We start from the raw sequence: 15670 nt of genomic DNA on the forward strand, positions 1-15670 counted from the left end.
CTTTTAAAGGGTCTAAATTGGATTAGCACTACCCAAATAGGATGCAAAGGAGTGCCAATCCTAAATTAAAGTCCTTTTCCAAGATGTATACTCAAAGGATCTATTTCTATAGGATTTTCATTCCCTTTAATGTGGTTGATAAATTTATTTGATTTAGTGTTTACTTAGTGCAAGTAAATTGACCAATTGTATTGAAAATAAATGTAGAAGCATATATGATAGCTAATCACATGAAAGGATCAAGTCTATAAAAAAAAATCAAAGTAAATGATATTCAACAAAAAAATAAGGAAATAAATTGGCCTTGAGGACCAATAGAGGGGTGAAATCAAATCCAAAAATTGATTGTCAAACTATGTCACAAATTGGAACAAAGCCAGATCCAGAACCTTGAAACTAAGATCTCTGTATTTTAAAAATAAGTAGTCTCTAGTAATAGTCAACCTAGAGGATCCAAGTTTACTTAAGGTCTAGGTTGACTTGGTTTGAGGTTGAGGTCAACCTCAACCTTCTCTACACAAAAAATCTAAAATCTAAATGTTTGATAATAACCTAAAACCCTAGGTTCAAAATTGTAATTTGTTGCTCCAAAAATATGTAGACATGCTCCTACACATACGAAGAATGAAGTTTTGTTGGAGGAAGGGGCTTGCCTTGGTCAAGCCCTAGTTAAGGAATTAACCTTAAAATGAGAAAGCATGTAAAAGTAAGATAAATGTAAATATTCATCTTACTTGCAAAATCTCCATGGATGGATTTAGATCCATTATTCACAAAGATATATGAATCATTGTATGTTGATGAATGATGTAGATTATAGGATGTAGGATGTCTTTACAAATGAAATATATCTATAAGTTCCAAATCATAGATATGTAGATGTAAGTCTTCTCTTGAATGCTCAAAGGGTTGAATCTTCAAATGTTCAAACATGGATATGCTTCCTTTATGGCCAACTCCACTATCTCGAATGAAGAAATAAGCTAGACATTGAGAAGGAAATGCATGAATTACAAAATGAAAATGAGGGCCTCAAATAAATCATGACATTTTGCCTCCAGATAATCTACGCATAGACAAGAACCATGAGAATTAGTAATTGAAAATTGTTCAAGAGGAACAAGTTGCAAAGAGCAGGGAAGCCCAAGAGAAGCATCCAAGGGAGCAGAAAGCATCTCAAAAGGGATGGGTATATTAGCAAAGGTTTAAAGAGGGGGCTCAAGATCCTTCAAAGAAGCAAAACATTTCTTATGGTTACACCATTAAAACACAACGTTCAAAATGCTAGATATCTTGGCCCATTCTTAAAATTTAATCTTCTCTTGGACTCCGACCTTGGAGAAGAGCAGCCCACAATCTTATGAATGATCATGTTGCACCAAAAGCATCGAAATGATGGACCTTCGTAGTCAAAATAGTAGTTCCAAATATATGAAGAAGAGTGGATCAAAATAGTATGTTAGATTTGGTCTAGAGCTATCGATAACCCATTATGCTACTAGCTTATTTTGAACATAGTTTTTCTAACCCCAAAATTCATACAACCTCCACGAATCTAGAGTTCATATCAATAACTCTGACCAATCCTTGGCCAAAAAAAATCTTACCAAACTCACAAAAGTATAATGTTTTCTTTGGTAAAATAGTCTTTTGCGTTCCCTTACCTAAGGGACATCAAAATTGTAAATTATTTTATTCTTATACAATCTAATATTAAATTTGCGTGAAAGAAGGAAAAAAATATACTAAATAAATAAACGACTGACCTCTTTGAAATCCTATCTTGGAAAGGTTTGTGTCTTTTAACCTGATCCTGGATGTCACCCACCACTCTCGACTCCCTTTCCGAGGACGTCATAACTAATCCCCGTGCAACTGCATTTGTTTGTGATTTTTTAATTAGTGACAGAAAGCAATTAGTAACCTTCAAATCAAATGATCGCGACGCATTGCGCATAATAATGAACGTGTTCTTAAGTTCGAAGCAAGCAAATAAAAACTGTTACACATCATTAATTAATAATCCACTTTATCTTTGAATAAGACGAAACGCTTCTTTTTAGCTCTCGGAAATGCAAAGATTCCAATGCACACTGTTCGTTTCTAACCTCGAGGAAAACCGCGGAGTTTATTCAAATGCAATTTGTCAGAGCTAAACTTCAACTACTGCTTTTGTACCCAGTCAAACGAAACGTCATCGAATTTGATGTTATTTGGCCCATTTCTTTGGACCCAGCATTTATTTTATCAATGTCCTAGGCTAGGAAGAAATTTAACACTTTTCAAAAGTTTTATAATATAATTTTTATTACATTTATAGTTATATATAATTGTAGACATAAAATGTATTATTATTCACATTTAAATAATATGCGTTTGGGTAAAAGGTTAATTTTAACTTTTAGCTACATTTGACTTTATTTTTGAAGATCTCAATTTTAATTATTATTTTTTGTTTGGAGGTTAGATTATAGGCTAGTCCATTTAGGACTAAGGTGTAGATTTGACTTTTAATTTTTATATTATTTTGGATTATAGATCTTGATTTCTAAGTTTGACTAACATTGATTTTATTTTTTCCTAGTATAAGTGTAAATTTATAAGGCTTATTTGAATTGTGTAAAAGATAAACTGTATAAGTCTTACATTAGGAGAAAATAAAAAATGTTATCATCATTATCAATAAAATAAGACTTATTTCAATCAAAGAGTTTATCATTATTATAACAAAATTGTATCGGCATTTGTCATCATACAAATAAATATATAGATATTTGCATTATATTGTGTCTTTGAACTTGTTGGACATTTGAATCAAAACACAATGCAAGATTCTTATCAAGTCATGATATTAATTTCCTACTCTTGATAGTGTGGTTTTTTTTTTGTTTTTAAAGAACCACTTAATCCCATATATAGTAAGGAAAATGGCTTTGTGAAGATCAAAATATCTCCATTTTACGCTAAAAATCCAAGTTCATTGTTGCATAAGGTTTCTTTCAAAATCTTAATTCTTTGTATTAATCTTTCATGTGAACTTTTAAATTCTAATAGTATGAAGGTATATTTCTCATGTCTCAAAATTTCAATATTATAGGTCTATTAAAACAAGTCTAAGTTAAATCATTGAAACTACACTTTTTAATGCAACATCTATTATCACCTTTGCAACTAGAGCTTTGACTAATTCTCATGTTGTGAACGGGCTTTGATCAGATGCAAATTGGGGAGGCTTCCCTTCAATTCTCAAGCATTTTCATAGGTTCTTTATGCATCCAAGGCCATGACAAGAAGTCATAGTGTGGTTTTTCTACAGATTGTCTACTAGATGACAATGAAGGTTAGAATAGGTCATACCTTGTTTGTCTCCTGCAAATGATGAGGATGTTTCCCCCTTTTTCAACTGTGAAGAGGATAGGTTGTACAAAAGACTATAGAGATCCAATTCGAATGGTTTCAAAATGGGTGAATCATCCTTGACTAACATTGATATGGCATGTTGTCAAGGGTACATTAATGGAAAGAAACTAGTTATGTCTAAGTCCTATAAGGGGGTCAAAGGTGTTGTGATGTGGAGCCTAATTAGACTCAAAGGTTTATTCGGTGCAGTTTGCCCCTAGATTATTTTTATAGGGGTTTGGGGGTAGCACTCTTGCAGGGTCTTAGGACAGTGCCCTGGGTGCACTCCCTGTTGCAGTGTAGGGTGGGGTCGAGGGGCAATGCCCCCAGGGGGGTTTTTGGGGACAACACCTTCAAAGCCAAAAATGACCTTATATTATAAAAGATGTCAATTTTTATTTTTCTATTGGATGACTGATTATAGCCCTAATTTTGTAAGTGACAAAAGCTTATATAAAATGGCTTGGGGTTAGGGATCTCATAATGTATGGTGATATTGTAGCTTCTTGCAGTGGTAATTGAGTTGTAAGGGATTACGGATTGAAATCACTAGATGATAATAATAATAATAATATTGGACTTGCTATTAGTGGATGTAGCCCAGGGATTGGGTGAACCACATTAAATCTTTGTGTCTTGTGTTCTCTTCTATGCAATCTATTATTTTATGATATTGGTTATATTTGCATGTAACTATTATTTTTGTCTATGGTTAATCCTAACAAAAGGTAGATTTGAGACAAATTCTCAAGTATCTAGGGAGGAGAAGGGGAACAGTGAAAAGGAATGAGGATTATATGTAAAATAAGCAAACAAGTTAAACAATAGAAATGCAATGAGAAAATTTTGGATTTATACACTTACAAATAAGTTAATGGTCTCCTTAGAAGAATAAATTGAAGATGAGATAGTAGAAAACACAAAACAATTCATGGATCATGGTTTGATAGGAAAATTTAGGGCTTTTTGGCCCACTCTTGGGGAGCTTTGTGGATAGATATTAGAGGCATGAGCCTCATTTAAGATGAAAACATCAAGATCAATCTTTGAGAATGACAATTTTTTGTAGTTCTTAGATAACTGAGAGGGGGGTGAATTAGTTATAACCAATTATCCTACGACCGTTAAAAATAATTTTCACCAACTTAAACTTCCTCAACTTTCAGATCATTAACTCAATAACCTAATCTAATATCATAATTCAAATTGATATAGACTTTGCATCAACCTATCAACTTAATAAACCTTACTATACCAAATATCATAGTAATCATCAAGCTTATATCGAGTTACATCATTCAACAGTTAACTTGAAATAAACATGCAACACAATAAGAATTCACACATTTTGACACATTTATTTAACTTGGAAACCATGTAAAGGGAAAAACCATCTAGGAACTAGTAACCCAAATATTTTCACTTTTATGAAGTGAGCTCTATTAGGGGCCAACCTTGTTAAAGATTACATACACATTTTTAATGTGACCTTGTTAAAGGATTTACAACAAAAATCATCTAGACCTTATCACTCCTTGACTTTTCTAAAGAGTGGCCTTCTCTAAAGGACTTACAAAGCATTCAAAAGAATGCTACCATATAGGATTTCAAAAGACTGTTAGGTCCACTCAGTTAAGACATTTTTCTACTACAATGGTAAAAAAAAGTAACAGTGAAATGATTTGTTAGGTTTTAGCACTACCTTGCTTGTTCAGATCTTTTCTTCACTCAATCTCTTTCTCTTGATCCCTTTCTAGCTAATTCACACACTTCACATTTCAACATACCACTTTCTTTGCTTGATCTTCATAATACTATCTTTCTCAGTTCACCTTATTCCTTCATCAACTCGATCAACAACATCAAAAACTATAAAATCCACATTTCATCCCTTAAATAGAATTTTTTTGTTGTTCCTCTAGAATTTTCTAGGTTTTCTGCTTAATCACAATCATTAGATTTTCATCGGGTTCATATTTATTGAATCGAGATGCTTGAGTTCCACCTTGAACTTTGTGTTCCATTTCAAATTGATAAATCTCCTTTATTAGATTTTCTTTGAATTTTCATTAAATGTTGGCCTCAAATTAAATATTTTCCAAACTTGATTTTGATGTTCAAGATCAGTGAACATTGCATCTCGCTTGGTCAATACTAGACTCGGTTAAAACTAAAATTGTTTGGTTAACAATATGTATTCTTCACTTCTTTATCAAGTGGTTAGTTAATATTGTAACCCTTCATTCACCGACCAAATTATCTTGCTTATACATGATTTCATTATTTTTTTCATATGTTGAAGATCATGTAAAACAATCAAACCAACATTATATTCTCAGAGTAACTCATTGAAGTGCCCATTGAATACAATACATCTATCAACACTTACATCATCATACTTTATTCAAATCATCTTCATCAATCAAATAATATGACACTCTACTGTTTTAGCATAATGTCTAACCAATCAAAGCTTGACATCAATGACAACATAACAATTGATATGACTCTTTCACACACATTAGCATCATCCACATTATTAGTTGGGGCTACTAATAATGAATTTTGAAAATGAGAAGGATGTGAAAAAAATCTTTAGTGATTCTTTGTGGATCTAGGAGAATAAACACAAATTGTTGTTGAAACCATAGTATCCATGTTTCAACCCATCTAATAGATTTTTGATACGATTTTACTATGGATAAGAGTTCTAAACTTGCCACGTCATTTCTAGTTTGAGTCTCGCTTTGAGGCTATTGGGAACATGTTGTGTAGATTTTACGGGGTAGATGTGGGTTCCCAAGATTTTTCTTCATCCTACATATGTGCATATTCTAGTTGAGATGGGTGTAACAAAAGCCCTCCCAATATTTTTTTCTCTAAAATTAGCCAGTGTTGAGTGACTACAATCAATGAATTATGAAGGAACCCCTTTAGATGTAGAAGATGTGTTCAGACTAAGCACGCAACAAATTGTATAAAGAAGATATATATTTTCATTTAATATATAGCTAGAACCAAAATATTTAGACTAATGTTTAGACATGCCACAATTCCATTGTCATCAAAATATTTTCATTTAATATATTTTATAATAGATTTGCTTTTTAAAATGACCACAACTTTCTATTTCTTAATAGAAGTGTAATTATTTTTTCAATTTCAAAGCATAAAATTCTACCATGTGTGCCTCTAATAAAAATTAATGTATTCTATATAGAAATTAGTTTTTTAAAATATGTATACTAGTTGGAGAGAATTTGTAGGAGGAGCTATGCAACTTGTATGACCTCTGGAGTAGTTTGACTCTTTGCCTTCCTTAAACATCATTTAGTGGGTTAACAATCACCCATTTTTGAGAAAAAAAGAAGAAGTGAGCAATTATTTCAATTGTCTAACTTTATTACTACCAAGATCACATAGTTATTGAGGCATTTGTGCATAAGAATTGGATGAATTATGTAAATGATTTGGTTGTGAAAAAAAATAGGTTTGGAATGACATTTTGAAATTTACCGGTGGTTTTAACCTTGCTTGCATAATAGATCCCACTAAATTCATCTTTACAACCTAGAAGCCATAACAATAGCTACAATTACTAATGCTATATGTAAAGACAAAAAACTAATGTATAATTTTAGAACTTAAAATGTGTAAAGTTGGCTTGAGGAGACAACCTAGTAGTTGAGTTGATGCAGCTATCCTCCCTACAAATTTTACAATTTGACCAATTTTCAAAAAATTGAAAACATCATGGATTTTTCTGAAAATTTAAGAATTTGATCTTCATGATTTGCATAGTTTGTAGTCGAAAACAACAAAGATTTGGAAAAAAAACACTATGTTTTCGTGAATTTGGAAAAATAAATAAATTTGACTTTGTTTTGTCTTTAGTGCATTTTGTTTGAGATTACCTAGTCCCGCAGTTGAGCACCCCAACATCGTGTCGCTCAAAATCTAACATGAAAATTTCAAATCACTCCCAATTTTTCACAATAGCTTGCTTGGCAAGTCTCATGTTTATAACTGAGTTTGTAGGGCTACATCATCAAATATGATGCCATGTCAGCATGCTTTTTGTCAAGGTGTAAAAAACAACCCAAAATAAAAGTGAGACAAAAAGGACACCCATACTTGTATAATTGATGTGTCATCACATGATTAGTTATTGTTTATAACTAAAAGTACATTCCATTCAATTATGAACTTTTCACAACTATTATTAGTTCAATATTTGATAAAAAAAAAAAAACTAACAAATATAAATTTTAAATGAGCGAATATAAATATTAATCCAACGACTTCTATCACAGCCATTTAAAAGCCTTGGGACATAACATCCCTTCCCTAGAGATAGACTAGGGAAAAAATGTTGTAGGGGGAATAACAGAACCGTCATAAAAGTTTGATCGGCGAGTTCCATGTCGGACCGCTACGAGCCTAACGGGATATGAGGCGCAAATTTAGTCGACCGGCGGCTCGTCAAATGCGGGCGAATTTGAGTGGGCGCCCATTTGGATAATGATGGATCAATTCCGCGTCAATATGACAGCCTAGAAAATTTGATGCTCAAAGTAATCCAGACTCGGAAAATGAATGTCCATTACTGATCATGCTGTCCCCGGACGGTTGATTTATTGTGTTTTAAGGGGGACGGGTAGTTGTATAAAAGCAAAGCTCTGATTACATGGGCCCCGATCTGACGCGCCCATTTGCATTCCTCTGAAACATCCTAGTGAAACCTATTTTCATCGACATTCTCTTTTTTTCCTTTTCAGCCTTCAATCTGCTTTAGCAGAGCCAAAACTGTCTCCTTTTACTTTCAAAGCCATAAATTTGACCGAGGATAGCAAAGTTTCTGTTCGATTTGGGGACTGATTGCTGCAAACAAGAGAAGAGAATGAAATTGTTGATTGCATTGCTCGTAATATCGGCGGCTGTTCTGAAGGGCAGCGGCTCGGAATGCCCGGCGGTAGAGCGCCGGGCATTGGTGAGCTTCAAGGCAGGGATCATGGACGACACTTCTCAGCGGCTAGTCTCATGGAGGGGCTTCAATTGCTGCGCTTGGCAGGGGGTCACATGCAGCAAGCAGAGCGGCCGCGTTGTGGGGCTTCGTCTCCCGGGGCTTCTCTCCGGCGATGATTTCATATCCGATACGCAGATGAAGGGAAGCATATCGGACTCCCTGGGCGATCTGGAGTACCTGGAAATTTTGGACCTGGATGATCTCAAGGAGCTCTCGGGCCCGATTCCGAGCTCCATCGGGAAGCTGTTGAGGCTCAGAAGGCTCTTCCTCAATACCAACAAGCTCCAAGGTTCGATTCCCCTCTCTCTCGGAAACCTCCGGGAACTTCGACAGCTTCAGCTCCATGAAAACAATTTGAGCGGTCACATTCCCGACGCCATTGCCGGCCTGCGAAACCTCCGAATCCTCAATCTCTACACCAACGGCTTGGCCGGTTCGATTGCCGTAACTTCTCGTCTCTTCATGCTCCGAAGCCTCGATCTCCACAGCAACTTTTTCACGGGTTCGATTCCTCCGGCCATCGGAAACCTCAAGCGGTTGCAGCTCCTCGACGTGTCGGAAAACAATCTGATGGGCCCGATTCCGGATTCGATCGGGGAGCTCACGAATCTGTCCACTCTGTTCCTCAACGGAAACCGCCTCAGCGGCACCATACCGTCGGCGATATGCAGGCTCTCTAATCTCGGATTCCTCCGCTTGCAGGAAAATCGGCTCACCGGTCCCCTGCCGACTTCTTTCGGCAGCTTGATCAGTCTCCAGCGGGTTTCCATGGCCGGAAATCGAATCTCCGGCCGCATTCCAGACTCCATCGGGAAGCTCTCCAGCGTGACGGAAATCTATCTCGACGACAACAAGCTCTCCGGCGAAATCCCCAAATCGATATCAAACCTCTCAAGGCTCCTCCTTCTCTACCTCTCCCACAACAATCTCTCCGGAAAGATTCCAGACGAAATCGCCGGGCTTTCCAATCTCCAAGAATTTCACATCTCCTTCAACAATTTCAAATTCCCCACTGTCCCTCCAGTCATAGCCAGGCTCCCCTCTTTATACTCCCTTTCCCTCGCCGCCTGTGGAATTCGTGGCGCCCCCCCAAAATGGCTCTCCCAACTGCAAACTCCCCTCTCTCACCTCGATTTGTCAAGCAATTCTCTCACCGGATCAATTCCGCCATGGATCAGCACCATGACGGATCTCTACTCCCTCAATTTCTCCAACAATGCATTCACTTCCTCCATCCCCAACGAAATTGTCCTTCTCCGGGACCTCGGCAGCCTGGATTTGCATTCCAATTTCCTCACGGGCACCGTCACGGCCGTCTTCTCGATCCAGAGCCGGTTTCCCGACGGCACATTGCGGATCGTGGATCTTTCCCATAACAGATTTTCCGGGTCTCTGCCTGCGAATGCGAATGTTCAGGCGAGCATGGAGCAGCTCCTTCTGTCGCACAATCTCTTGACGGGAGAAATCCCGCCTTCGCTCGGCGCCATGAACCAGTTGCAGGTTCTCGATCTCAGCTTCAACAATCTCACCGGCCCGATTCCCGATACGCTCGGGAATCTGTCGCGGTTGGGTAAACTGATCCTGAATAACAATAAACTGTACGGGGGAATACCCAGCCGGTTTCTGAATCTCACGGCTCTGTCCGATCTGAATCTGTCGCATAATTCTCTAACCGGTCGAATTCCCCAAGGAAGCGTTCTGCAGAAGTTTCCCGAATCTTCGTACGCGAGCAACAGTGGCTTGTGTGGGAATCCCCTTCCCCCCTGCTGAAACTTCTTTGGATTCCGCTGAGTTTTTGGTATAATTGTCGGACTGGCGTTGCACAAAAGCTGCATCGTTTGTCATTGGTAGCTGGCTGATTGAGTGCTGCTTTTACGATTTGGAATCATAGCATGCTGTTTTTATCTTGTACTGTACCATGAGTTGCGGTGAATTTGTCTGTCTGTGAATAGGATCCTATCTCCTCTCTGTTTCTCGGGTTTGTATACTATAATTTGGCAAATTTGAATATAGTTTGTATTTTGCCCGCGCTTGTGAATTGAAATTTCAAATTTTCATGTCAGTTTATATCTACGTAGGAATGATTCATTCCATACTTTACGATACAGTGGATTTGATTTAAAGTTGAGAAGTAATGATGTTTAGGGGTTGATATTTGTGTGGTCTTATCGGTTAGGAATGAAGGGGGTCCCTCTAGGGTTGGCCTCTTTTAAAATTATACTTGAATATTGTGGTAGAAAGTAGAGTTGTTGATAAAGAAGAGAGTAGGTGTGGAAAGTACATCATTCAAAGAAATGATGGAGAACTACATGGATAGATAATTTGAAGAGGATAAGTTAAGCCGAATAGTTCTAGTGAATTTCTAATAAGCAAGTTTGTTGATAAGTAGAAGATATTTTTTCAGTCACTTAGATTGTGATATTGTTACCAAAATTCAATTGTATAGTTTCTAAGCCAAACTCATTGACCCAAATTTAATGAGGAGTAGTTCACAACAACTCATCTCTCATGAGAATGAAGGAAACACTTAAAACTCATTGCACCACGATGGATGACCTCCTCCAAAGTTTTGATGCTTCACCTCTATCACCTAGATACAATGTGTTAAGTGTTCCACTCATTCTCATTAGAGATGGGTTCTTGTGAGTTAGTACTTACGAAACTTGGGTCAATGAGTTTGGCTCAAAGACTGTACAATTGAATCTTGATAGCAATATCACAAAGCAAGTTTGTGGTAAAATAAATGAAGGATTGTGATTGAAAGAATTATTTGGGAGTACTATATAGACTTGTAGATTGCATCAAAGAGAGTAGGAGAACATTTAAGAATGAATTATTGTAGTCAAATAATAGTATGATGAGACAATGGACAATAATGATCTGTGTAGGGCCCATTTGTCGTTGCACCATAAGCCATGACTGTTAGTGAACATGGAACACCACATAATTAACCACCTGTGGGCAGGGGAGCGCGTCGCATCACCCAACAATCTCCCCCTCGACGCGCATACCAGGTGCTTACGCGGGTCGGGAAGGCACCGGGGAGATTTGAACCCATGACCAGGCCAAAACCAGGCTCTGATACCAATTGTAGGGCCCATTTGCCGTTGCACCAAAAGCCATGACTGTTAGTGAACATGGAACACCACATAATTAACCACCTGTGGGTAGGGGAGCGCGTCGCATCACCCAACAATCTGTTATCCACAATACATAAACTAATATCTTGCAAGAACAACTCTTATAACAAGTCTCCAATGCTCTCCCAAGTTCACCACAACCAACAGAGGAAAGAGAAAGAAATAACCATGTCATCTCTCACATGACATACATGAGCACAAACCAGTGATCACAATCTCTAACCAATCTCAAATCCAATGTAGGCAAAACTGAACATCCAAGAAGATAACCAAGACTGGAGAAACCATGCAAATCATAACCTGTATCATGTCCTTCTACACACACCTCTAGATGTAAACTGTGCAAATATGATCTCCTCCATAAAACCCCAACAAGAAGCCTCAACAACACCCAAACCATACAATATAACTAATCATGGATGTAAGCCTCTCACAAGAAGATTAAACTCAATAAATCCATTTCTAAACCAAGGAATAACCATTCCTAACCCAAGGGAAAATGCCCAATATAAAACCATCTCCCAAACTCAACCAGCATAACAACATATGCACATGGAGATAACCAATGCTAAACCATCTCTCAAATGAACCCTCCAGAACTAACTCATGTACCATAGCTCAAGATCCATATCCATGAAAGACAAGCATAAATATAATGCAACTGAGAGAAACAATGGGCTATACCTCTCAAGTAGCAAACCGCCGAGTAGACCAAGAGTGGGGAATGAGAATGCTCATCAAGATACCCAAGTCTCCAACCAAGACTCATCTAAGAACAATCTCCTCTCAAGTCCATATCAGGTGATTGCCCCTCGAACTTCCTGCTGAAACCATCAACCGTCCCAACAAATACTTCTCTAATCCAAGAGAAATCAGCATCACCACTATCTCTAAGTATCCATGAGCACCTGTAACCAATCAATCCGTGCCAACTCCAAATGCAACATAGCAATATCATGAAGTATCCAGCTTATGATCAGTGTACTCAATACCAAGAAACTAAACCAAGATCAATGTCAAAGTTCCAACCATGGCCTTAGGAACATAAACATGACAACATGATCTTACCATCTCAACCAAAGAGATAACATGCTCCACATGAACACACCATAACATGTCACAACTCTAAACGCGTATCAAGAGTATACCATGACATAATAATGAAACAATCCTCATACCAAGGATAACATGCCAAATAAAAGCATAAACCACACCTTTACCAAGAACCCTGTGAGTCCTCAAGATGCAACCATCTCCATACACCATGAAGAAAACCATCTCCACATACTAGGAAGAACCATCTCCACATACCATGAAGATAACCAAGAACTTCATGAGTCCTCAAGATCTAACCATCTTCAAACACCATGAAGATAACAAGTGCACCATGCAAATGTCAAAGACGCTTCTACAGCAACAGGATCTAAGACAAACCTCCAACATCTGCAAACACTCAATAAATATATCAATGCCAAAAAAACTCCCACTCAACCGTGGTACTAAGTCACCTATGGCATCATAAAATCCATTTCCTATATGAAGATCCAAATCAAAACCAGGAACTAATCCTGCACTGTCACCCCATCACTGTCACAAGCTCCCACTAAACCGTGTATCCAAGCTATCCATGACATAATGATGAAAAACCATCCTCTAACCATGAGAATCAACCAAGGCATCAAACCATCAAAGAACTCAAAGTGCACATCATGAGCTCCTCAAAAGAAACCAAATAACCATGATCCTCAAACAAGAAGATATACCACCATAACTGAATCAGAAATCCAAGCTAATGAACATCAAGGATGTACCTGTATATCCAATCATGTCATGCCAAAAATCCATGACACCATGATCACATCCATGAACTGAGCATCTGGGTCTCAATATGTCCAATCTGTCAGCATAAAATAGTCAACCACAATCCTCCACCATGACTGTACCTGGTAACAACATCTCATCCCTTCTACATGAAGATAAAATCAGCAAATCATGTGACTTAGGGCATAGACAACCCAAATCCAAGCCACTAATCTGAATATGCATCAATAATGAAAGATCAATGGGCAAAGACAACCCATAACCAAGCTATAAATGCAACCTGTAAGTATAGACCGCTTACAATACTGCACAACTTGTAGATCCAACAAGTCATCATGCATATCCAAACCAAACATTGATAACCATATCATCATGAGACCAATCAGAAATATGAACTGAGTATACAATGACATCAAATCTTAAATCTTCCAATGCCATAAACTCACAATGTTACCATAGTCAAAATATATCTATAAACTGTTCAGATAAATATATCACCAAATAAATCATGCCAAACCTGCACCAAATCTAAACCAATGTGTAGAGCTCTCCAAGAGCTTTCCGTTGACTACTCGAAGTCCAAAATCTGACTCCGTATGCCCAAGTTATGCCCTAATCCGTGCTCAAAATAAATGAAGTGTGTGACACAATAAATATAGCATATTCTTGAGGATAAACACAAGCCCACTCAATGATGAGCGGGAGCGAGAGTGGTGCAAGTGTGGTGGGTGGGAAGAATGTATTCAAAATTTCGAGGGGGAAGGAGACATAATCGTCTGGTTCAGGAGTGCAATCAGAGTCGACAGGAGACAACTCTGAAAAGGGGAATCATCCCAATACTAGCAGGACTATGGAGGATCCCAGGTTGGATGTTGTTCCGCCAAAAAAAATGGGCCAGTCTGTTTGGCATCAAATCGACAGGCAAGTTATCCTTTCCGTTAGTAAATAATATTTTTGAGAAAGATAAAGGAATGTTTACACTTGATATTCTAGATCAAATCATTGATAAAAATATTTCTAGGATGAACTCAACCTTGGTAGGAAGGTTCTTGGGTGCTAGGCTCAACATTGAGGTCATCTGGGCCTTTGTTCAAAGGAAATGGGTGTTAAAAGGCTAGGTGGATATTGCAGCAATGACGAAAGGTAGTCTTTCTTTTGGTTTTCTTGTGATGAAGATAAACAAGAGATCCTTTGCAATGGTCCTTGGGTTGTGGGAAAACATACTTTGATTCTGCAGAAATGGGCTCCAAACTTGTATTCTCTTGACGAAACCAAGATTTAAGCCCCTATGTTGATTAGATTGACAAGGTTATTGATGAAGTTTTGGGTGGAGGATGTGTTTCAAGGTATTGCTAATACCTTTGGTGAGCTCCTATCTATGGATCCAGTCATAGTGTCACGGAGAAGAATGACCTATGCTAGAATCTATTTGGGAGTTCTTCAAGGTATGGATATGCTAGAGGTTATTTCTCTTAAGTCTAAACTTGCCATATGGAAGTAGAAAATTAAGTATGAGACAATTCCCTTTGCCTATTTTGACTACAAAAAATCTGGGCATTGGGCTAAAAAATGCCCATCTTTGAATGTAGCTCCAAAAAAGGTTAAAAATATGTGGGTTCACAAAAGAGTGAATGATCAAAACGGAGCTGAGAAAAGCAATCACAAGGGAAGGAATTCCTAGGAGGTTAGTGGTATGGTGAAGGGATCTTTGGTGGTTGATGAATCTAAACTAATGGAAGTTTCTCAGGAAAAGGTGAATGCTGAAGGGGAAAATGAGGAAAAGGCTCCACTAGATCACCACCGTGAGGAAAAAAATTTGGATCATGAAGGAGGGATCAACCCCAATAAAAATGATGAAGAAGAAAGTGGGGAGATCTAGATGGATAAAATTGTTGAAGATATTTTTGAATCCTTTAATGAACCTGACTGTATCATCACAAGTAAGGAAAATCAGTGTCTGTATGAACCTCTTGTAGCCATAGAGAGTAATTAAAAAAGGGGGGATGTCAAGGAAATCCCTCAAACTCTACAGGGGGCAGAAGAGGAATCTGATGTAGACTAGACACAAGTTGGGGGTAAAAGAATCAGTAAATCAAAAAATAAAAATGAGATTGTTTCTTCCAAAAGGAATAAAGAGAATGCTTTGTTAAAAACTAGGAATAATAAGAAAGGAGATATCCCTAGCACACCTTTAGAAAAAGGTAGTAAAAAAGGCAAGTTTAAGAGCACTAAGGCTAGGGATTACTATCTATCTACAACAACATCAGGTAAAGGTTTTAAGGCT

At 37.7% G+C, this 15670-nt stretch overlaps 1 protein-coding gene across 1 annotated transcript; it reads left to right on the top strand.

Annotated features, from left to right (window-relative positions):
- The first annotated feature begins 7970 nt into the window (after window positions 1–7970).
- LOC149538556 (uncharacterized) lies at window positions 7971–10487 on the top strand. The gene has a single exon (XM_089799863.1). It carries the CDS (start codon window positions 8300–8302, stop codon window positions 10193–10195), a length of 1896 nt encoding a protein of 631 aa, XP_089655989.1. The 5' UTR covers window positions 7971–8299; the 3' UTR covers window positions 10196–10487.
- The last annotated feature ends 5183 nt before the right edge of the window (window positions 10488–15670 follow it).

The sequence above is a fragment of the Cupressus sempervirens genome, chromosome 9, assembly GCF_028749045.1.
Source record: "Cupressus sempervirens isolate cs-2001-9-10 chromosome 9, ASM2874904v1, whole genome shotgun sequence".
NCBI lineage: Eukaryota > Viridiplantae > Streptophyta > Pinopsida > Cupressales > Cupressaceae > Cupressus > Cupressus sempervirens.